General features: G+C 47.8%; 1 protein-coding gene and 1 pseudogene across 4 annotated transcripts in view; both read left to right on the top strand.

The window, feature by feature from the left end:
• The first annotated feature begins 251 nt into the window (after positions 1-251).
• Positions 252-730, top strand: LOC112636798 (annotated as a pseudogene). Its single transcript, XR_003122276.1, has one exon. The product of XR_003122276.1 is annotated as a 60S ribosomal protein L26-like (transcript).
• A 3,716-nt stretch (positions 731-4,446) lies between these two features.
• Positions 4,447-23,669, top strand: part of TMCC2 (transmembrane and coiled-coil domain family 2) — a 44,522-nt gene continuing 25,299 nt past the window's right edge. Inside the window, exons 1-2 of one of the 3 annotated variants that reach the window (XM_025353525.1) lie at positions 4,447-5,311; positions 17,823-18,368. In XM_025353525.1, coding sequence (XP_025209310.1) covers positions 5,105-5,311; positions 17,823-18,368 — 753 coding nt within the window. In that variant the 5' untranslated portion in view covers positions 4,447-5,104. Of the gene's footprint in view, positions 5,312-5,467; positions 5,663-17,822; positions 18,369-22,580; positions 22,777-23,669 lie in introns of those variants that run through there. The other 2 variants (XM_025353527.1, XM_025353534.1) reach the window with 2 other exon arrangements.

Here is a 23,669-nt window from a genome sequence, read left to right as displayed (position 1 = left end):
AAAAAAAAAAAAAAAACAACCTTGCCTGTTTGGTATCAGAGATTCTGTGTTTTGAATGAAATAATGTATACAATTTCTGCATAAATATAGTAATGGCAGCTTTATTTCTAAAGGCAAAAAATTATGTCAAAGAATAAGGTGGATAGTATGTTAAACCATGATATCTTCAGTTGACAGAACCAGAACATTAAGCAGTCATTTAAAATGTTTACTTAAGCCTTTTGCGGCCATCACCGAAGCAGGAGGGGCCAAAATGAAGTTTAATCCCTTTGTGACTTCCGACGGAAGCAAGAATCGCAAAAGGCATTTCAATGCACCTTCCCACATTCGCAGGAAGATTATGTCTTCCCCTCTTTCCAAAGAGCTGAGACAGAAGTACAACGTGCGATCCATGCCCATCCGAAAGGATGATGAAGTTCAGGTTGTACAAGGACACTATAAGGTCAGCAAATTGGCAAAGTAGTGCAGGTTTACAGGAAGAAATATGTTATCTACATTGACTGGGTGCAGCGGGAAAAGGCTAATGGCACAACTGTCCACGTAGGCATTCACCCCAGCAAGGTGGTTCTCACTAGGGTAAAACTGGACAAAGACCGCAAAAAGATCCTTGAACGGAAAGCCAAATCTCGCCAAGTAGGAAAGGAAAAGGGCAAATACGAGGAAGAAACAATTGAGAAGATGCAGGAATAAAGTAATCTTATGTAAAAGCTTTGATTAAAACTTGAAACAAAAAAAAGTTTACTTAAACATATGGAATATGGCCAATAATATATGGAATAATATGAGAAAAGGTAATAATGTCAGAAATGCTGCTGAGTACATTTCAAGTAAAAAAATAGGATAAAATTTGGTTTAGGCTAAGAGTTTTCTCCAATCAGGAGTGATACAGAGCCTTCCTGGTCCTCCCTTCCTTTTACAATAGCCAATAAAAAGCCTGTACTTAGGTGGTGGGATTGTGACAACGTCAACAATCCAGGCAATCTTTCTAAGGATTATTTGCATAGTTTACTACTCCTAATCCAACAGAACTCAATTTCTTTTAAGGAGTGCATTGAGTGGAAGTGGTCATCTCCAACAAAAAGGGAAGAGAATTACATTAACAAAGGAGTATGTGCAATGATATTGGTATTAAAATTCAGTGACCAAAATTGTTATATCTAGTCCCTCTAGAGAGTACTTTTACCTTTGAATCACTCTACTCAGTATGTTAAACCTTAAAATAGCACACTGACAACCATTTATCCATTTGATGTTTAAATTTTTTTTAAGTATTGCTATGGAATAGGACATAGAATTGCCTTGGATAATCTGCAAGCTTCTTACTATTGGCAAAAAGAGAAGCCTTTTGTTTTTCAGACCTAACTGCTTTTACAAAAAGAAGGAAAACAAAACAAAACCCTACTCTACACTTTGTTGATCTTGGCACCTTATCCTCTATAATGAAAGCTTCAACCATTTATCAAACTAAATGAACTAGGTGTTGACAAGAGAGCAGGATTCCATAATTCTGCCCTTTATACTTCTTGTTTATATACTTATTGGTTTAGCAAATTTGATACTACCAGAGTGTTCCCTTTCATTAGTTTAACTGGGATTTCTGTTCACAAAAACCATTCAGCTTAGTGGGATAATTCTTTCTCATATGGCATACGGGGGGCTTGACCAAGTTAATTATTTTTGTTTCACTTAGGTTTACTGCACATATACCATGTGTCAAGCATTTTCACATGCATTATCTACCTTAATCCTCACAATAACCAGTGAAGATAGATAGTATTAGCCCCCGTTTATAGATGAGAAAACCGAGGGTGAAAGAGGTTAAGCTCACAAGAAGTAACCGAACTAGAATGCTTACATGAATTTTCTGACACCAAGACCAATATTCTTCCCACTAAATCATGCTATTTCCTTACAATTAACTAGGTGTGCCAAAATAGAATGGAAATGCTACTCCTACATAGAAAATATAATCACTCGTATTGTGTGTCTGCAAACTTTTGTCTTATCTTGAATATCAAAACATAATTTGTGCCTATATTTTCCCAGAGAAACATAGAACGATAGAATAATCCAATGCTGTAAACAAAATTTCGACCAACCAAAGTACTTCCAAGTTCTGATTTTCTTAGGTGCTCAAGAATTTACGGCGGCTAATGAAAATTTGCCATTGGCTTCAAATTGGTGGTTATAGGTCACTCAGGTCTCTACACAGACTTCTCATCCAAACTTCTTTGGCAGTAGCATATTTATTCCATAATATGACACTCAGTGAAACTCAGAAATCAGTGGGACACATTTGAACTCCCAAAGATAGAAGCATTGGAGTGAAATGTGCAATGCTTTTGAAACTGGATGACATGTGTGGTCAAAGCTATGGCCCTTCACTCTTTGCTAGGCAATGTCCAAATGCTTTCCATATATTACCCAACATCCTGTATGGTAGGTACTGTCATTATCCCTACTTCCAAATAACCCGGAAACTGGAACATGAAGAGGTTAGATAACCTGTTCCCACTCACATGGTTAGTGAAGAGCAGAGATAGGATTTGTCGCCAGTCTGGCCACAGAGCCTGAGCTCTTAACCATTATGCTATGCTGCCTCTCCAAAATGGAATGTAAAGTATTAGCTGATTTTATGAAACACACCACAGACTTTTTTGCTGACCTGAATCATACCTTGCAAATACGGCAAGTAGAAAATGTGGCTGTCATGCTGTATGTATATAATACAAAAACCAAACTTAAGACCAACTTTTATCTAGTATAGAAACAAGGCATAATTCAAAATTATAATGCTCTCTGCTTCCTTAAACGAGACCAAATCCCTTCCTTAAACCAAATCCCTTCACTTTCCTTTGGCTTCAAGTTAGGTCATGAACATGTGTCAATGCATGCTCACCATTTGCTGGCCACCACGTGCCCCTCAAGACTTGCTCAGGGTCTTTGGGGCCTCTGCACTTACCTGGACCAAGTCAGGCAGGGAGCAGTATATTCCTCTGCTTGAAACCTTGCACCATGGGAACCTGCCCCCTCCGGTTCTGTCTAGTCCTGCCCACGGTCTACACTGGCATCCTGCCATCCCCTCACCATTGAAAATGCTAAATAAAGGCTTATAGCTTTGTGTTTCCACATTGTGCTTGATTCTTTGTGGTAGATGTGGGGGGTGGTTCTACATTCCCAGCCCATCCTAAATTCCTATCTTCTATAAGTGGAGCTGCCTAGTTTAGAAAGTAGCTGCTTGGCTGAAGTAAATTCTTAACAAATTAGTCTCTTCTAGGATACACATTAAAATGAGTGGTTGGAATGGGAAGAAGACAGAACAGAGTCAAGAAACTCCGACTAGTGAGACTGAAGTGAGGCTACAATGTCATGATGGGTGTGAAAGAGATGGGCAAACTGTAAAATCCTTTAGAGACCGTGTGGTCCCTTCACTGTCTAGGCCAGTGGTTCTCAAAGGGTAGCGTGTGTCAGAATTACCTGGAGGGCTTGTCAAAACACAGATTTCTTGGCTCACTACTTCTGATTCTGTAGGTCTGGCTGGTGGCCAATAATTTGCATTTCTATCAAGTTCCCGGGTGATGCTGAAGCTGCTAGTCCAAGGACCACAATTTGAGAACCACTAGTTGCTGGATGAGTAAAATCCTTTGTGTCCACAGGAGGCATACAATAGACACTCAGATCGGGTTGTTATTATTACTACTCTCCATATCTTGGTAACCCCAACGTTTGCTCTCTTCTGCTTCCAGATTACTCAGCAGTTTGGCTGAGATTTATGCAAAGAGAGACAGCATTCCTTTTCTACACTTCTATATGTAGCAACCTCCTGCCATTAATACCCTTTCTTATTTAAAAGCTGCTTCGCAGTTTGTATGGAACTCTCACATACGTTATTGTGTTTTTATATGAAATTCTTCCCAATTTCTGAGCATAAATTATGCCAAGTAAAGTCTCATTAAGAAATATGCACTTAAAGCGGGGGACGGGGCGATGAGGAGTGAGGAGAGAACACCCCCTCCCCTTAGCATTTGCAGCTCTGAATGTAGGCATAGGTTTAACTCAGACCAAGTATCCTAGAGGGGATAGGTGTCTCCCTTATGGATAGAAGGTGCAAAGTTAGAGCCCCAAAAAGCAGTGATAATAAACATCCCTCTTGTGCCCCTTCTCGCCAAATAAAGCGAATGGGTGGAGGAAATCCCGGGCAAGCCCTCCTCGGCAGGGTCCCTCAAGCTGGCGCCGAAACTGCGACTCCCACGCCGGCTGCCCTGGCCCCTGTGCGCGGCAGCCCGCTCTCCGCAATGCAAAAACGCAGCAGATCGCCCTGCAGCCCTCTCCTGGGGGATCGCACGGTGCAACCAACCCTAAAAACGTGGCCGCGCGACGCCCCCTCAGCCTCGCGGGCTTCCCATTGGCCGGTTGCCGCTGTCACTCCCTCTTAGCCTCGCCTTCCCGCTCCCGGGCGGAGGCAGCCGGGCGGGGTAGGTTGCGCGCTCGCCGCGGGCTCGGGCCGCGGCCGCGGCTTTGCAGCAGGCAGCGCGTCGGGCTGGGAGCCGGGCGCGCGGGCCGGGGAGGGGGCCGGGCGCGCTGCGGCCTCCGCCGCCGGCCCATGCGGGGCAGGGGCCGGTTGCAGGGCCGGGAACAGCAGCCGGCGCCGAGGGCGGCCGACTAGGACCTGCCCGGCCGGCTGCCCCGCGCCCCGCCTCGCCCCGCAGCCCGGCCGGCCGAGAGGGATGCGCTGTGCCGCCCAGCTCCTCTGCGTCCTCCCGGTGCCCTGAAGCAGAAAGTTTGGGGGCCAGGGGTTGTCTCCCTTCTCCCTCCTGCAATGACTGCCCAAGGACTCTTGCTGCCCAGCCTCGACTGTGACCTGTCTTCGCTCCCCAGGTCGAAATGAACTATTCCAAGCTGTAACCAAGGCTCCCCCTTCTCGTCCCTCCCTCACCCGCCTTTAAGAATTTTTTTTTTTAATTCGAGAAATCGTGGTCTGCCATCTCCCCTCCTTGTTAATAATTTAGACCCCAGGCCTCATTTCTGAGTATAAGAGGGGGTGCGGTCTTCCCCAAGACGGCGCGCTGAAAGGACAGATTCCCCTTGCCGACCCACATACAACATGAAGAGGTGCAGATCGGACGAGCTGCAGCAACAACAGGGCGAAGAGGATGGAGCTGGGCTGGAAGATGCCGCTTCCCACCTGCCGGGCGCGGACCTCCGGCCCGGGGAGACCACGGGTGCTAACTCTGCTGGCGGGCCAACTTCAGACGCTGGCGCTGCTGCGGCGCCCAACCCAGGTCCCCGAAGCAAGCCTCCTGATTTAAAGGTGAGCAGACCATCCCCCGCCAAGCCCAACCCGCGACTTAGCTCTTGCCACTCCACGCAGAAGTGCTTTAACAGGATACAAGTGAGGGGGGAAGTCAGGCAAAGGTCAGAGAGGATGAGCGGATGCTTGGCTGGCACCCCAGGGGGGACGTCAGGTACCATTTGTGCCTCTGTCTTTCAGCTCCATTTCAGGCCTCTGTGTTTGTTCCCCATTATTCAGCAAACGCTTTAGTGACTCACCCATCCGAGATTGTTTGAATAATGTGTGAAGTGCTATTCGCAGACAAAGGGCTGAAATCCAAGATGCTAACCAAAAAGTGGACAGCAGGTGACCATTAGTTTTCCTTGCTGAGTAAGTCTCTACCCATTGGGATCTTTTTTTTTTTTTTCTCGTGAGACGGAGTCTCGTTCTCTCGCCCAGGCTGGAGTGCAGTGGCGCGATCTCGGCCCACTGCCACCTCCGCCTCCTGAGTTCAAGCGATTCTCCTGTCTCAGCCTCCCGAGTAGCTGGGATTACAGGCACGCGCCACCACGCCCGGCCAATTTTTGTATTTTTAGTAGAGACGGGGTTTCACCATGTTGGCCAGGCTGGTCTTGAACTGCCCTCGGGTGATCCACCCGCCTTGGTCTCCCAAAGTGCTGGGATTACAGGCGTGAGCCGGCCCCATCGGGATCTTTGAGCGCCTTCCTGGATGAAGCTCAGTTTGCCGGTCTGTGAACAGGGGGTGTGGATTTCCTGCCGTTAGGTGGAGCCAGAGGTTAAGATAGTGCTTGGAGATCTCTGCCTGCTGCTGAACCAACCCCCAGGGTGGAGAACTGACAGGTGGTGGAGCAGTGCTTGGGCTGGTTTGGGGCCTCAGTTCAAGTTGCATACATGCTGAGACGGCAGCTAGAACCAGAAGCCGAAAGAACTGTTCACATGGAGATGTTTATTTTCTGGCCTGAGGTTGCCGAGACAATTGGCGAGCTGTCTTGAATATATCTCTATCAATTAAAACAGCAGCTGAGATAAATAATGCACCTTTGCCGGAACTGCCACAGGGACTGCAGGCTCAGGCTTCTCAAGCCAGCTCACCGTCTGGCTGAGCGAGATGTCAGCCCAAGGAAGGAACTTAGATGCCTTGGAGATTGATGCCTCAGTTATTTTCTCCAGAGAAGGTGCGGGGTCTGGGCTAGGGGAACGGAAAGGACTCCGCTGCATTTAATAAAGCCTGTATCCTATGGCAGCAGCCACTAAGGAGCTCACCAGAATAAGCCAATGACATTCCTCATTTGGCCTGAGCGGCTCAGAGTCAGGAAGTCAGAGCGCAGGTGAGTGTGTGTGCTCTTACCTGTGTATGTTACCTGTCTGTGTGCCTTGGGAAGGAGTGAAAAGGGGGACGACTAGGTTATTGTTATGTGTATTTTTTAAATTTTGCAGTAATTATTCAAATCTGACCTCTGGTTCTGCCGCTGTCCTTTTCAGAGCTTCGTGGCTAGCCTTATGTCTAGAGGATCTCTGTGGGATAGGCTCTCTCTGCACAGGAAGCTTGAGCTTTTGCCAGACCCAGGGAGTCCTTGGTGTTTATCTCTGCCGTCACCTGCGAGTCCATCCCATGTGGTCAGGAGGTGTAGTTCCTGTTTTAAGTGAGATGGTGAGGGGGAAGGGGTCCCTTGAATGCTGTTGTGGGGAGGAGGCTAGCCTTCTGCTGCTGACTTCAGCCTCATTCTGAACCGGTCCAGCAAACCCTGATTCTTTGACCAGATGAGACCCTCAGCTGAGTCTGTCAGAGGCGGTCTTGGAAATTCCCCACTCTCCAACTCAGGACAGCAGTGGAAACTGCTTTCGCCATTTATTCCCCCAGTTGCCTTCATGAGGAAGATGGGTTGGTCATGGCATGGGGGCTGCAGTGTCTCTGTAGAGGGATGCCTTAAGGGATGCCTTAAGCTTGTTCGTTTCCACTCTCCTGTATCATCTTTCTTTTTTTTCTTTTTTGGCGATGCCCTTATTCTGGTCAGGGGCAGATGTAGTAACAACTTTACATTTGGTATTAACTGCCGAACTGCCCTCAACCAGAATTGGAATCACTTGCAAGAAAAGAAGGTTCCCCCCCACCCTGCCCCCGATAAAACATACCACTGAACCCAGCAATGTGGACCCAGTAAGGAGCAGAAAACCCAGCGGCAGCCTGCTTGTGGGAGCTCAGGGAAACAGCAGGGCTTTTCCTGTTTATCTCTGTCTGCTTCATCACAACATGTTTACTACCGGGTGCAAGGGACTTCCAACCAGATGTGACTTGGGGACTTTCACAGTTTGATTTGGTGTGTGGTCTCAGGCAAATCACCCAACTTTTCTAAGCCTTTTTCTGGGGAAAGGGACTAAGAATATTGGAGAGTGTCCAAACTTATTTATTTAGAGACAGGATCTTGCTCTGTCACTCAGGCTAGAGTGCAGTGGCATGACCACGACTCACTGCAGTCTCAAACTCCCGGGCTCAAGTGATTCCCCAACCTCAGCCTCCCAAGTAGCTGGGACTACAGGCGCATGCCACCATGCCTGGTTAATTTTAAATTTTTTTGTAGAGACATGGTCTTGCTATATTGCCTAGGCTGGTCTCGAACTCCTGGGCTCAAGCAATCCTCCCACCTCAGCCTCCCAAAAAGCTGGGATTACAGGTGTGAGCCCACCATGCCCAGCCCCTCCAAACTTTCTGGAAAAGTTGTTTTCCAATACTGTTACAGTTTTCCAATGATAGAAAAATTCCATTATTGGCTCTGGAACTGGGTAGAAGTTGACTGGTTTTAGATTTGTTGGTGGTACCACAGAAGGGTGTTTAATTTTTAATGCTCCCTACCTCATCCCTGTGTTCGGTCAAGGCAGATAAGCAGTCTGGTTTGCTTTTGTTTTCATTTTAAACTTTGGAGATGATAACTTTTGGTACCTTAGCCCCACTTCTATTTTGTCATGACAGCTCCAGGCACTGTGATGAATTTAAGTGCATTGGAAGAAATCATCTTGGGGCAAACAAAAAAATAAGAGACTCTGTATAAAGCACCTCCATAGAGGTTGGGGAGGTAGGGGAAGAGGAGAGAATTTTTATCTTTGCCAAAGAGATCTGAATGGTGTTTAGTGACAGTCCGTGGTTTCAGGGGCTCCTATGGTCCGCCTCTGGTCCTTTAGCACTGTGGACCATCTTACTGTGCACTGTGAATTTCTGCTACAGTGCCCTGGGATCTGTGATTATAGGGTGGGAAGGGCCAGTGAAAAGTAGTAGTTAAGCAGCAATTTTAAAACTGTAATTGAAAAATAACCTAAAATTGGACATTGCCTCACAGGAGGCTCATGCAGATACATTGAGGGCCTTCTCAACTGTTCCACACACCTGTGGGACCTTCGGGGAAAATCTCAGTAGACACTCCTGCCAACAGGAGCGCAACAATTCAGTCCCATTCTTCAGCCACTTGCAGCTTGAATTCCTGTTGAACCACTCGAGTTCATGTTTCGATTCATTTGTCCTTATCGCCCAGTCTTTTGCTGCTAACAGATTCCCTGCTTGTTGGGAGAAGATACTGGGGTTGCTAAGCCACAGAGAGTGCTGGCTGACCAAAAGTACACCAGAATTCTACAGCAAGAAAACCCAGTTCCATTGCATATGGGAGGAGACGGGGAGCTTAGGGGAATACTGCAGACAGGGAACACACATTCCTGTTAAAAATACAGCATACGGGCCAGGAGCGGTGGGTGGCTCATGCCAGTAATCCCAGCACTTTGGTAGGCCGAGGTTGGTGGATCACTTGAGGCTGGGAGTTTGAGACCATCCTGGCCAACATGGTAAAATCCTGTCTCTACTAAAAATACAAAAATTAGCCAAGTGCAGTGGCACACATCTGTAGTCCCAGCTACTTGGGAGGCTGAGGTGGGAGGATCGCCTGAGCCCAGGAGGTTGAGGCTGAGGCTGCAGTGAGCCATGATCATGCCACTGCACTCACGCCTAGGTTACAGAGCAAGACCCTATCTCAAAACAAAAACAAAAACAAAAAAAACGTGTGAATGTGTGGTAGATACTTCTGAGGCCCAGGATGAGTGGCCAAGCTTAAGGGTGAGCTGGTTCTGTCCTGATATGTGATGGAAGCCTGAAGGCATGGGACGAAGTTACTGACCTCCCCACCTCTCTCACCCCTTATGCAGTGGGAAGCATTGACCCTTTCCTGAAAGGAGGTATCTGGGGATGCTGGCCCGGGCTTTCCCCCTGGACTTCCCCTAAGGTTCTCTTTCCTCTCACAAAAGCCCCTGTAAGTAATTTTCCCGGAGATTTCTGAGCAGTATTAATATCTTTCCCTGAAGAAAAAGGGGGAGCTCCAAATTCCATCATTCTCCTGGTTTGAAGCACTTTTGACTCAAGACTCATTTGGGTTCCAGCTCATGTTCTAGTCACACCATACACTGGTCTTCCTGCCTACTTAGTGAAGAGCAGGAAAAATAATTTGAAGCCAGATATCTGAGAGAAAGTCACAGCTGAGTCCTGTGTGGTTCTCCCTGCTGGCTCTCCACCTTTCCTGGTGGTCACAGGCAGCTTCCTCCCACTGTGAGTGGCCTGTGTTCCTTCAGTGCTCCTGCGGACAGCCCGCTAGAGAAGGGTTCATGCAGTCAGCAGATACTGACCACCTTCAGCAGGAAAGGTGCTGCTGAATTAAATTGTGAAACATGCTTATAAAAGTGCCTGAAAACATGTGTGCAGTTTAAATAACAGAAGCAAAACAGACACCTCGTCTACCCAAGTCAAGAAAAAAAAAAAATTGACATTCCTGAGAAGCCCCTGCTTGTTTTCTATTTGTTTATTTCTTAGATATATATTTTTTCAAGGCTCAGGGTTTTGATAAAATTTATAGGTCTCAGTTTCTCCTTTTTTTTTTAAATGTTAGTCAAGCGAAGCAGTGGGAGTGGAGAGTTTCTTCATTTTTTAAATGAAGGAGAAGACAAACTACTTCATAAGAACGTGGGTGGGATGAAGATGTGTGCATTTCCTGGGGCTCTCCAGGAGCTTATGGTTGGGATGGCTCTCTGAGGGCCTGCTGCATCTTGAGGCCCCAGTAGATATGTTAAGGCTTGAAGATTCCTGCAATCTCAGGTGGGAGCCAGACGCCTGGGGTAAGTTTCATCAGAGGAGGTAGAATTGAGGTATGCCTAAAAACAAAGAAATGGGAAATTGGTTATTTGGCCTCACCTCCAGGTGAGCTTCTAGGTCAAATAGGATGAAATACTTGCAAGAAAACCATAGTGGAAATACACATAAGTTTAAGGGTGCTTAATGCATCATGCAGTGCAATCAGAAACTTATGGGGGTTTATCAGGAAAGTTGTTCTGCAAGAGGTGGCTTTAGAGCAAGATCTTTTTATTTTTTATTTTTTTATTTTTTGAGATGGAGTCTCATTCTGTCTCGCTCAGGCTGGAGTGCAGTGGCGCAATATCGGCTCACTGCAGCCTCCACCTCCCGGGTTCAAGCGATTCTCCTGTCTCAGCCTCCCGAGTAGCTGGGACTACAGGCATGCACCACCATATCCAGCTAATTTTGTATTTTGAGTAGAGTTGGGGTTTCATCATGTTTGCCAGGCTGGTCTGAAACTCCTGACCTCAGGTGATCCACTCTCTTTGGCCTCCCAAAGTGCTGGGATTATAAGCGTGAGCCACTGTGCACAGCCTAGGGCAGGATTTTAAAGAAGGGGTGGAACATTTATTACCAAACAAGAGAAGAGGGGCTTTCCAAATGGGGGGAGTGAGGTAGCAAGTGCTTTTGTAGGGTCTTTGCCCTGTTTGACTAGAATGGTCAGGAACAATGGAGGGTAGTGCAAATGCTGAAGTTATCTGTTTTGTCCCGCTTGTACCTTATGAGGCAGGCAGAGGGTTGGAAGGCCCAGGATGGCCCCATCCCCACCCCCTCCAACCTTCAGTAATATCCAGAGCAGCCCTGTATGTGGGCTCTGAGGGAACTGGTGACCGATGGGAAAGCATGTGGCAAACGAAGCTCCCTGTTCTCCTGCCACATATTGAGTTCTAGATTAATTCCCAGCTGCCCTAGTTGTTCTAGTGGGAACTGTCTGGCAGGCTCAGTATTTACAGAATGTGCTGCTTTTTGTGTATCTAATTGTGTCTTCACTGCCAATCCCATTAAGAATTTCCTTCAACAAGGAGTTGAAACATCTGATAGGACCTAAATTTTGGGTTGAAGTTTTAAAAGAGTATGGGGTTATCAGGAGCTGGGGAAAAGGGCTCAGGCAGCTTCTCAGTGGTGGTCTTAAAGGCCAACTCAAAACTCATTTCTGTTTTCATCTCTCCCTTAAGAAATGGCATCTGCCTTTGAAATCCCCGTAGACTACTAGCATGGTACATTTTTGGAATGAGGCCATAACTGGACAGGGTCCACCTTTGTCAGCCAAACACTGAAGTCTCTCTTCATGTAAGAAGTTAGAACAAAGCTGTTGGGGATAACAGGTATGTTTTGTGACTGTGCTAGAAAAACAGTTATTTGGCTGAGCGCAATGGCTCACGCCTGTAATCCCAGCACTTTGGGAGGCTGAGGCGGGGGGATCACGAGGTCAGCAGTTCGAGAGTAGCCTGGCCAGCATGGTGAAAACCTGTCTCTACTAAAAATATAAAAAATTAGCCAGGCATGGTGGTGTGCCCCTATAGTCCCAGCTGCTCGGGAGGCTAAGGCAGGAGATTTGCTTGAACCCAGCAGGCAGAGGTTGCAGTGAATCGAGATCACGCCATTGCACTCCAGCCTAGGCGACAGAGCAAGACTCTGTCTCAAAAAAAAAAAAAAAAAAAAGAACAGTTATTTTCAAACCAAATGACTAAAGGCTTCCTTATGCCAGCCAGGTTAACTGAGTGATGTCCACCAGGGAAAACAAAGCTGGCTATAAGGACGTGAGCCCCCCGACCCGAGCCCTCCCTAAGCCATTCTTGAAGACATCACACATTCTGGCTCCTTGGCCTGTGTTCATCTCCTCCCAAGCCAACTCAATCTTGGCGGTTACTAAGATAATAGAGTGAGAAGAGGGTTTAAACTACAGCAGGAGAAATCTGAGTTAGACACAAGAAAAGGCTGTTGGAGCATTTGAAATATTTGTGAAAGGTTATGTCTTTGGAAAAGATAGCCATCTAAGGATTAAAATCACCTTTGTAAGATGGATTTGTAGAGACTTGGATAGTGGCTGCTCAGAAAATAAATGAACAAATGATTTACGTAGCAGTCTTACATGTTTGTGTTGAGGCCTCTACCAGGTAATGTTAGGGACACAGATGTAGGTGCTGTAGCTCCTGCTGTCCAGTCACTCATATTGTCCTCAAAGGTTCCGTCCATCAGCAGGTGAGAAGTTGGATAACAGTTGGAGAGAGCACTGGAAGCGATGTCACAAGGCAGTACACGATTAATTGCAAAATGAGTGGTGCAGATAATGAGCGCTTATGTGTTCAGAGCAGGGTGAAATCGCTTCAGACTGGTGTGATCAGAGAGGTCTTTATGGAGTGGCGAGGTGGTGAAGGATGGGTAGGATGCAAAGAGGCAGAGAGAGGGCACACCATGCTGGGAACTTTAATAAAAGTCTTCTATGTTGGTGTGTGCTGAATCAGTTCTGCCTAAAGACATGGTGGATGAGGTGACCTTTTCCCACTTGCTTTGGCTCCAGGCAGAATTCTCTAAGCAATAAAGGAGAAAGGAATCAAAATAAAATTGAGAATGGGGGAATTATTTGCCTGTGTGCCCATGAGTTGAGACTTTTTTTTTTTAATGTCAGCTGTGAGGCTGAGCAAGAAATAAATGATTCCAAAAAGCTTTCATCACTGGGTTTCCAATAGAAACTCCAAGTGGGCCTGAGCAGTTGCAGCTGCCTACTGTACACCACTGTGATCATCAGCACCAAACCTGGGGTAATGGTTCCGCTCCTGCTCCCGCCCAGGCTCCCCACCCAGAGCTTCTTAAGGGCAATTGGAGACTTCTTCAATCCACTTTGGATCCTGAGAGTAGAACTCTGTGGGTTTTTACAGTGATTAGTTCTCTAATGCTGGCCCTGTTTCCATAGAGACCCTATAAATAGAGGAACGTTGGCGACCTAGGCTGGCAAAGGCTCAGGGTGACCCAGTCACCCCACTGAACCCTCACAGCCAAACTGTTGGTAGAGCGGAAGGAGTTTCAAACCCAGGTAGGAGGAAGGGCTATGCAGTCAGCTGCCAGGTGGGATAATTAGCTATAGATTAGTGTGACTTTAAGCTTTCCTGGGATTTGTTGAGAACACGGGGACCTGTAAAAATTAGAAACCACTTTTGGTCATTTTTAACCAGATGGTGCCAATGACACTGTACCCCGAGGCATTTTAGTTTTGGATTTATGCAGCTGTGTTTGCAGATTTTGGAGCAAACTTCCCCTTTGGGGGACCCACACCCAGGGAGAAAGACGGATGAAGCCCAACTGTTCAGAAACCACAGCCTTCTCAGGAAGGATCTTTCAGAAGCCATCTAGTCCTCCCTTTCTTCCTGAAAGGACAGTGTCACCCAAGGAGATGGGGTCCTTCCTGCCCTTTCAGATAGTTCCAGGGGAGGGACAGCCAACTCCCCTCACTTCCTTCCTCAGGGCAACTCACCCTGGGAGGCTCTCCTTTCTGACTGCCTTCTGGCCAATTCTGGGGACGGCACTTCTTGCTTCGGTCTTATGGATCATGAAAGCCCTGTTTGTGTCCCACCTCTCAGCTCTCTACTACATGGCTTCATTTGGCCACCAGAATGGTTTCTGGCAGCCAGGGAAAAGCAAAAGTCAATGTGGAAAAGCAAGTGACATTTTAGGAGCTGGAACCTGTTAGTCAGAGCAGGTGGTGCTTTCTGCTGCGTTGGCGGCTAAGTTCCCTTAAGCTAGTCACCATGGTTTTCCTCACTTCTGAAACTTGTAGCTGGTTATGTGTATGTGCTGAGTTTTTTTTTTTTTTTTTTAAACACTTACTGTGTTATGTCAAAACTCCTTAACCATCTCCTCCCTGACACCCACATAAAGAAGCGGCCCAGCCCATGCGTCACTTTGCTGTTCCCGCCTCGCACCTTATAAGTGAGGAAAAACCCCTTCATTTGGAGCAATCTCCTCTCTCCGCACATTGTTCTTTAACTTCTTTTTTGTACTTTCCCTCCTGCCTGCCACAGACTTTGATAGACTCCTTGGTCTGGTGGGGCAAAGGTCCTGGGGTCTCCTGGTCACTTTCCTTAGGTTTCCTTCACCTACAGGACAGCTCAGGGAGATGGGAAGTAAAGACTTTATAGTTGAGGGTCTTGTCCTATAACATGGGATGGGCAGATCACGACTGCAGTTCAGGGGACCTAACAACCCTTGACCCAGGCATTTTTGTTTTGCTCCTGCCTTTGATACTGTTCTGGGACGCGTGCAAATACCCTACCTACTTTAGTCTTGAAATCAGTATATGGGGCCGGGTGTGGTGGCTCATGCCTGTTATCTCAGCACTTTGGGAGGCCGAGGTGGGCGGATCACCTGAGGTCAGGAGTTTGAGACCAGCCTGGCCAACATGGTGAAACCCTATCTCTACTAAAAACACAAAAATTAGCCAGGTGTGGTGGCACACACCTGTAATCCCAGCTCCTCGGGAGGCTGAGGCAGGAGAAGTGCTTGAACCTGGGAGGTGGAGGTTGCAGTGAGCCAAGGTCACACCATTGCATTCCAGCCTGGGCAACAGAGCGAGACTCTGTCTCAAAAAAAAAAAAAAAAGAAAAGAAAAGAAAAAAAAAAAAGAAATCAGTGTATGGGCCCATGAAGGTAAATTCAGTTAGAAGTTGGGGGTTTCTCTGTGTGGCTTGGATGAGCCACTTAGCTATGCTGTGCTTCCATTTCTTCATCTGCAAAATAGACTGATGCTATGATGTCTCACATTTCTAGCTCCTGAGATTAGGCTAGTGTCAGATTATGACAGTATAAATCAGAATGCACTTTGCAAAATGCTGTTGTATAAATTTTAAAAGCAAATTGACCAAAGATTTTAGGCTCCAAGGCAATACGGCAGACATTAGTGGCTGCCATAGCTCTCCCTGGCACCTCCACCGGCCTCCCAGGGATAGGGGAGAAGAAATGCCTCAGAACTCTAGGACCTCTGCTGAAGTCTTTAGAAGGGAAACTCTTTCTGCCTGAGTGGATCCTCAGTGTTGGAGAAGCCAGTTTCGGAATGGGGGGAGAAGAGGAAGAGACCTGGAATAGAATGCTAGAAAGACAATTTGTATTATGGAATGTGACGATTTGGCAGAGGCAGCTGGGCAAATGCCAGAGCCAGCTGGCCCCATCACAGTACCTGGAGGGAGGTCTCGCATCAGCTTGGGCCTAGGGAAGAGGGAGGTGTCCTGGCGTGTCCCTGTTCTGGAGACTGCAGGATCTGGCCTGTTTCAAGTCCATGGCAGAGTTGACATCTTGGTTCTTCCCAGCACAGATTCAGGTGAGCCTTGTGATCCTGCCTCAAGCTGGCCCCCAGGGGATGGTAACTCCTGTGGGAAAACCTGGCATTGTGTAACTTAGCATCTCGCGGGCCGCCCCAGAATTCAGTTCTTGAGAGGGAATCGTGGTATCCTTAATTTCCTCATCTCTAAAAGGAGATGTTCCAGTTGTTGGTTTTGTTACTATTTAGGAAAACCAGATGGGATAATGCAGGATACAAAGCTTCTTTAAAATGAAAAACCGTTAGTTCGTGATGAGTTGTGATGATGTAATTTATCTGGTCTGTAAAATGGGTGATGTAAGGGCCTCACCTACTTTGAAGATTCTGGGGATGCTCAAATGAGGTGAAAAATGAAAATCCTAATATTTTACACAAATACATAATGGTGTGGTTATTTGTATCCAGCTGTAAGTGCAGCCATCTGCACAAACTCAAGGCTGAGTTGTAAAGTAACCTAAGAGTGGGGTCAGCTCATTCAGAGGATGTCAGGTTGCTTTTTCTTGGTTTCTATATGGTCTAGATTTTCTGCTCTGTAAGGTTGTTTCTAGGGGAAAAAAAAGAAAATCCAGTCTGTGTAATTTTTTGGAACATTTTTTAAATGATTGAGGCTGCCTGGTAAGATTGTAGGTTGTTCATCACAGGAAATCCTGCTATGGCTCATTGAGTCCCACATGGCTGGGTCCTGAGTTTTCCTCTAAGGAGCTGCAGAATGTGAGGTGTCTCCTGGTCCTCCAAGTCTCACCCCTCCTCCCACTGGCTCCAAAGCTCTCATAGAGGGCTCAGCCTGGCCAGATAAGCCGTCCCCTGACAGAAGCAGCTGTCTGGAATTATCCCACAGTTGCTCGCCCTGGCAGGCCATCCAGCTGCCCCTCTGGGAGCAGTCTTGCCGGAGGAGCAGCTGGAGAATCTCAGCGACAGGGCTGAGAGGAAAGGCTGTGGCCAGGGCAGCACTGGGTTGCAGGGCCTCTTTGGGTCTAAGGGGAAAGACACTCATTTGGATAGCTTGTTCCGATGTGTATGCTGAAGAATTGGTCACATTACTGACTATGTCACAAGGTTTGCTCATAGAAGTAAAGTTTATTTCATTGCCAACCGCATCAGGAATGAGATTGGCTGCAAATAACAGAAAATCATACTAGAGTTGTGTAGACAAAGATGGGTTTATTTCATGCAACAAGAATCCCAGGATAGATGTTCACAACTGGTTTGGTGGCTCCATAGACTTTCAAGTTCCCAGGACTGTCCCTTGGGCTCCACCATCTGTGTGCAGGCCCTCATCAGGTTGCAGAATGGCCACTGCATCTCCGGGCACTGCATTCCCATTCCAGATGGGAAGATGTGGAAAGGACCAGTGCCTTTATCAGGAAAGCAAAAGTGTTCCCAGAAACTCACCTTTTTGTTGGCCCAAACTGCCATGTGGCTACTCCTAGCTGCAAGGGAGTCTGATGAAGCAGGAATTTTTAGCAAGGTGAGTTAAGTCCTTGCAGTTTGGTTGGTAAGAAAGAAAGAGAAATAGATATTGGGTAGGCAATTAGCAGTCTCTGCTACAACAGTGTAACCTGATTGTATGACCCTGATTTTCCTGGGCGAATGTTGGAATTGGGCATCTTTGGAAATCAATGCTTGGTGGCCTGAAAGAGCTGGTACAGCTTGAAGGGATGTCTAACTTGGAAGGAGGGAAGAACTGGGGCTGGGGGTATCCATGTAGAGGGATACAACCCCATGAGCCAAGTGCTACCTATGTATGCCATTAAGCCTCAGACTGAAGCCCTGAGAGCATCATTCCTAGAAACTCTGAATCTACATTTTGATTGAGAATGTCCTGTGGAAAACCATGGGGGCACATCTCTTTGGGAATGAAAGGATGAGTCTGGGTTGCCACCTTTTCACAAAGTGACCTTTTATGCACGACATGCCATCTATAGAGATCTTCCAGGTTCAGATGGCTGCATTAGCTATGCCAGTCCACCAAGGACAGACCCTTCACCTTCACCCCACACTGACTAGGCAATCAAGAGCTTTCCACCCACCAGGGTTCTTCATCTCTCCCCCTTCAGAAAATCCAGCAGCTGTCAGAGGGCTCCATGTTTGGCCACGGTCTGAAGCACCTGTTCCACAGCCGCCGTCGGTCTCGGGAAAGGGAGCACCAGACGTCTCAGGATTCCCAGCAGCAGCAGCAGCAGCAGCAGCAGGGTATGTCCGACCATGACTCCCCAGATGAGAAGGAACGCTCTCCGGAGATGCACCGCGTCTCCTACGCCATGTCCCTGCACGATCTGCCTGCCCGGCCCACTGCCTTCAACCGTGTGCTGCAGCAGATCCGGTCCCGGCCCTCCATCAAGCGGGGCGCCAGCCTGCACAGCAGCAGTGGGGGCGGCAGCAGCGGGAGCAGCAGCCGGCGCACCAAGAGTAGCTCCCTGGAGCCCCAGCGTGGCAGCCCTCACCTGCTGCGGAAGGCCCCCCAGGACAGCAGCCTGGCCGCCATCCTGCACCAGCACCAGTGCCGTCCCCGCTCTTCCTCCACCACCGACACTGCTCTGCTGCTGGCCGATGGTAGCAACGTGTACCTCCTGGCTGAGGAGGCCGAAGGCATCGGGGACAAGGTGAGGTGGGCCTTCTGGGGCAGGGGGAGACTCAAAGGCAAGGGCCATCTGCTGAGGGGCCTTGAGATCTGGGGAGCTGAACCGGGGGCCCTGCCTGGCAGATCCTGACACCCTGCCGCCTGCATAGTTATCTGCCTTGGTTAAAGGAGTCAGATATGACTAGGCCAAAAACAAGAGATGATCCCCAGGATGGCTAATTTTTGTTTCCTCAGGGTTTTGTTTTTCAAAATTGTGTTTTGTTCATACTGGTATTAATGTTGACTTGTTTTCCTTAAATGGGCTATCAAGAAGCAATATGTATAGTAGTTTAAAGCATAGACTGGAAGCAACCCTGGTTCTGCCACTTACTCAGTTAACCTCTTTATGCGTGTGTCACCAGTGGAAAATGAGGATAATAATAGTACAGTTGTAGGACTAAATGAGTTAATATATATAACATACTTGGAATAGAGCCTGGAGTAGTATCATCCTTACTATTGGCACCAACCAAAGAAGATAGGGAATCCGTGAAGGGTGATTTGGGAAGGAGAAAAGCTAGTTTGGCACTTCATGAATTTATATATTCGTTCTTTTATTCATGTAACAAGTATCTATTGAATCCTTATTTTGTGCTACAAGAATGAACAAGCCAGTGTTGCTGTCCTTGTGGAGCTCACTCTAGAAGGGGGACGAGTGGGTGAATGAACAGAGAGATGGGAGCTGCTGTGGGAGCTTCAAGGGAGAGGGGACTTGAGGAGAGAGCGAGGAGCTGGCAAAGACCTGTTTGAGGAAACCATTGAGCTGAATCTTAAATAATTTAGCCAGGCAAGAACTGGGAGAGGGGAAGGGGGAAGGGAGGGCATAGGACGTACAAAAGCACACAAGCTGGTGCTGGGGGCTACTGGGGGTTCATTATGGCCAGAGCATCTAGCACTTTTGGGGATTGACAGGTAGGCAGAGGCCACATCACAAAAGGCCTTGCCATGTTGAGTCTGGGAATAGTGTGAAGCTATCAAGGGGTGCTAGGCAGGAAACTGGCAGGACGAGGTCCCTCTAGGTCTCAATATAAAGAGTAGATTGGGGCAGGCACGTGACTCACACCTGTAATCCCAGAACTTTGGGAGGCCGCGGTGGGCGGATCACTTGAGGTCAGGAGTTCAAGATCACTATGGCCAACATGGTGAAACTCTGTCTTTACTAAAAGTACAAAAATTAACCAGCCATGGTGGTGGGCGACTGTAATCCCAGCTACTCGGGAGGCTGAGGCAGGAGAATTGCTTGGACCTGAGAGGCGGAGGTTGCAGCGAGCCAAGATCAAGCCACTGCACTCCAGCCTGGGCGACAGAGCAAGACTCAGTCTCAAAAAAATAAATAAATAAAGAGAAGTAAAAGAAATGGGGGAATTCTCTAGTTGAGGAATCACAGGAGAAGGAGCGTGTTTTGAGGGGAAGGTGATGAATTCAGTTTTGGACCTGTTGAGTTGCAAGTGCCTTTGGGAGCTGTCCAGCTAGGGAGGACCAGCTGGTAATTGGGTTTGTGGGGTAGGGTCCTGAGCCGGGGCCAGTGCTCTGGGAGCTGGCACTGAGGTTGAAATCATGGGTATGGGTGAGGTCTTCAAAGGAGGATGTGTCGAATGAGAAGGAGGCCATGGACAGATTCAACTGACATATAAGTGACAGGCCAAGCACCAGGAGCCTGAGAGAGAGCAGTCAGATGGATAGAAGTAAACTTGCAGCAAAACAAAAGAAAAATGAGCTTGAAGGAGGAGGAAGTAATTAGAGTGAAATGCATAGAAGGGGCAGGTCACATCTGGGTTTGGAAATGTGCACAGGCAGTAGCAAGCAGTGGCTGTCATTGGGAACCATGACCTAAAGCCAGCTTCTGTGGATTAAGGAGAGGGTGGAAGTGGAGGCAGGTGTGTAGCTTGGCTGGGAAGAAGGAGGGCATCAGGTGGAGGCAGTCTGGTTTTGTTGGTTTTTTTGAGTCAGGAAGCACCTGAGCCCACCTTCATGTTGACTGGAGAGGGCCCTATTAGGGAGAGACCGAAGATAGCAGTGAGGAAGGGGAATTCTCACTGGGGTGAGGTCAGTGAGTAGGTGAAAGGGTGTGAGATCCAGATGTCAGCATGGTCCTTGGTCACAAAGAGTCACCTCTGGGAGGCAGAAATGAATTCTTACTTTGTTTTTATTTTCTATAGGGGAAGAAACCAAAAGAGCAACTGTTTATTGTGAATAGTAGGGGTGGTGGGAAGGGCTGGCTTGAGAAGGGCTGTAAAGTTTTGGCTTGGGGCAGAGCAAGGCTCTGAGCAGGAACTCACGGGTGACCTGTCTGGTGTTGTAGAGGCTCGTAATTTGTGCTGGCAGCACCCTAGTGGTTGCACATTGTTTTCTCTGTAGTGGTCCTAGCCAGAGGGTAGGAACAGAGCTGAATGATTATCTGGCTAATCCAGGGTTGGGGGTTGCTGGGAGGGCATGTAAGGGTGACAGAGGAGTTGGGGGTTTGGGTCAGAGAATGCTTGAAATCTTGGCTAGCAGAGAAGGAGGTGGGGATAGGAGAAGGCTGATGAATGTGGAGAAAAGAAGATGGGGGTACTGAGGGAGTGAGGGAGCAGGTATGTTAAGAATAAAGAGGAGTGAGAGATAGGAGAGGGCATTGGTGTTTACGATTTGGGGGATGGGATAGGGAAGACAAAGGTCCGAGTATACTCATAGAGCATGGCAAACAAGGAATGAATGGAAAGATAATTTGCAGTGGCAAGAGCTGAGAGGCTAGGTTGTGGGATGGGCTGTCCACATGACATGGAGATGCCCCCTAGGACAGTGGTCAGGAAGGAGGGCAGCCGGTAGCTTTGATAACTGGAGGGTGGGGGAGAAGAGTGCAATGGCAGGGACCTCAAAAGAGGCCGGGCTAAAGCAACACTGAGTACAGTAGAATGCTGGTCCCATCTCCAGAGGGCACAAAATGAGGGAGGAAGAGGAAGAAAAAAATCACTGCGATTAATGCGGGCTCCAGGGCAAGCGGAGCTGCAGTAAGAGCCTGCAGGGGCCCAAGTGCATGACTGTGGGCAGGAGGCAGCTTGTTTGTTGTGGAAGGAGGAGTCTGGAAGGTCCAGTGGGAGGGCAGATGAAAGAGAAAACAGCTCAAGTGGAAGTGAGAGAAGGAGACATGATGGAAGACCAAACAATTCTACATTTGGGGCATGTGAGGCCCCGTGGGTTTTCCAGCGTCAAAGTTCCAAGGGAAACTCTGATATAAAGTTGTTTTTACCTTAGATGATCACCAGAGCAGATCCATCTCCACATATAGTTTTAAATTGTCCTCTCATCAACACAGACTGTTTCTCAAGTTCTTGTGCGTGTTGACATTTGAAAATGTTTGGATGTTCATTCATTCAACAAGCATTTGTGTATATGCTGTGTGCCCAGCACTGTATAGCAGCTCGGGTTTGGTTTTGTACTTTTCCAACGTAGAAAGTGCTTTTGTAGACATTGTTTCATGAATTCATTAAAGCAATCCTGTGAGACAGCTAAGCCAGGTGAAGATATCCCAATTTTTTTTTTTTTTTTTTGAGACAGAGTCTTGCTTTGTCACCCATCTCTGCTCACTGCAACCTCCGCCTCCTGGGTTCAAGTGATTCTCCTGCCTCAGCCTCCTGAGTAGCTGGAATTATAGATGCCCACCACCTCGCCTAATTTTTGTATTTTTAGTAGAGATGGGGTTTCACCGTGTTGGCCAGGCTGGTCTTAAACTCCTGACCTCAGGTGATCCGGCTTTCCTCAGCCTCCCAAAGTGCTGTGAACTGGGTGTGAGCAGGGCATCTGGTTCAGAAGCTGTCCAGCTACTCTGGGGGTGGGGCAGAGTAGCTGGATTCTGGATTGGTTTCAAAGATCAAGCCACAAAGGTTTCTGATGATTCTATGTGGCATGACAGAAAGAGAGAAGTCAAATGTGGTTCACAGATTTGTGGCCTGGCAGCCAGAAAGAAGAAATGGCCAATAACTGAGTCAAGGAAGATGGCAAATGGAATGAGTACCTGGCAAGGGGCGTGAGGTGGGGAGGCAGAAATCAGAGCTACGTTTGGGGTACCTTCAATTTAAAGTGGCTATTAAACGTCCACGTGGAAATGCCAATTAAGCAGTCAGCTGTACAAGTCTGGAGTTCTGGGGAGAGATCCAAGCTAGAGGCATAAATTTGGGAGTTGTCAGCATATAGATAGTATTTAAAATGATGGGACTGAACCATTTGCAAGCCTAGCCTCCAGTGGGGAGAAGTCTGTTCTCAGAGTGAGGAGCTCTGCACGCGTTGGCTAAAAGGGTGGCGTGGCTTTGTGAAATTGAGAGCTGGAGGAGCCCAGCAGAATGAACCAGGTTGTTCAGCCCTTAATGAGCAGACACTCTGCGTGTAGAGGCAGCCAGGCCCACCTCTCATGGGTGAGTCAATGAATACATTTTAAAAATCAAATTAGAAAAATCCTGTCAAGCAGGAGTCTCTGGTATGGAGCTATTTTATGAGGAGGGAAACCGTGAACCTTGCTGTCTTTGGTTGCTTAGGGCTCCCATGAAGACCTCCTGAACAGGGGGAAGATGTTGGGGTGGGCAGTGGGCACTGACAGAAGCTGGTGAAAGACTGGATGTTTGCAGGGGCCTGGGGGAAGCGGGACCTGGGGGAAACATTAGCTGGGGAGCTTCTCTGTGAGGCTCTGCCATGTGGCTCACCATGCCTGAGATACCCAGATGGGAGGGAGGAACTCTTTTTTTACTGCTTATGGAAGACGAGACCCAGAGACTTTGGGTGACCCGATGAGGGGACAGTTCTCTGGGTTCAGGGTGATAATGGGGGAAATGGTTGTTCCTGTGACTATTTTATATCCTTCTTTAGAACCCTCAGCTTTGTTAGGTGTATGACCTGGTTGATCTTTATAACATACCTGTGAAGTTGGCAGAGCAGGTGTTATCTCCATTTTACAGATGAATAGACTAAGGCCTAGGGGAATCAAGAGACTGCTTGTCTATGGCACCCAGCTAGGTCTTGGCAGGGAGACAAGGGATCCTAGTCTGTACCCGAGACTCATCTGAGAGGTGACATCACTGAACCCAGCTGGGGACCATTTTATGCAAAGTCTATGGAGAGCAGGTTTGCCTCAGCCCGAGGGGGATGATTTTATCTCTTGGTTGCCGTTTCCCCTTGAGTTACCTAGATTTCCTGACCTGGAGCTGTCCTTCCAGGAATGGGCGTGGCCCTGAGGATCGTGAGGAGAGAAAGGTGCTTCCCTGTCACAGAGGAAGAGGGTCTTCCAGCCATCAGTAAACCCTGCTCTGTCAGC

The sequence above is a fragment of the Theropithecus gelada genome, chromosome 1 (genome assembly GCF_003255815.1).
Source record: "Theropithecus gelada isolate Dixy chromosome 1, Tgel_1.0, whole genome shotgun sequence".
Classification (NCBI taxonomy): domain Eukaryota; kingdom Metazoa; phylum Chordata; class Mammalia; order Primates; family Cercopithecidae; genus Theropithecus; species Theropithecus gelada.
This window is presented reverse-complemented; position numbering and strand designations above follow the sequence as displayed.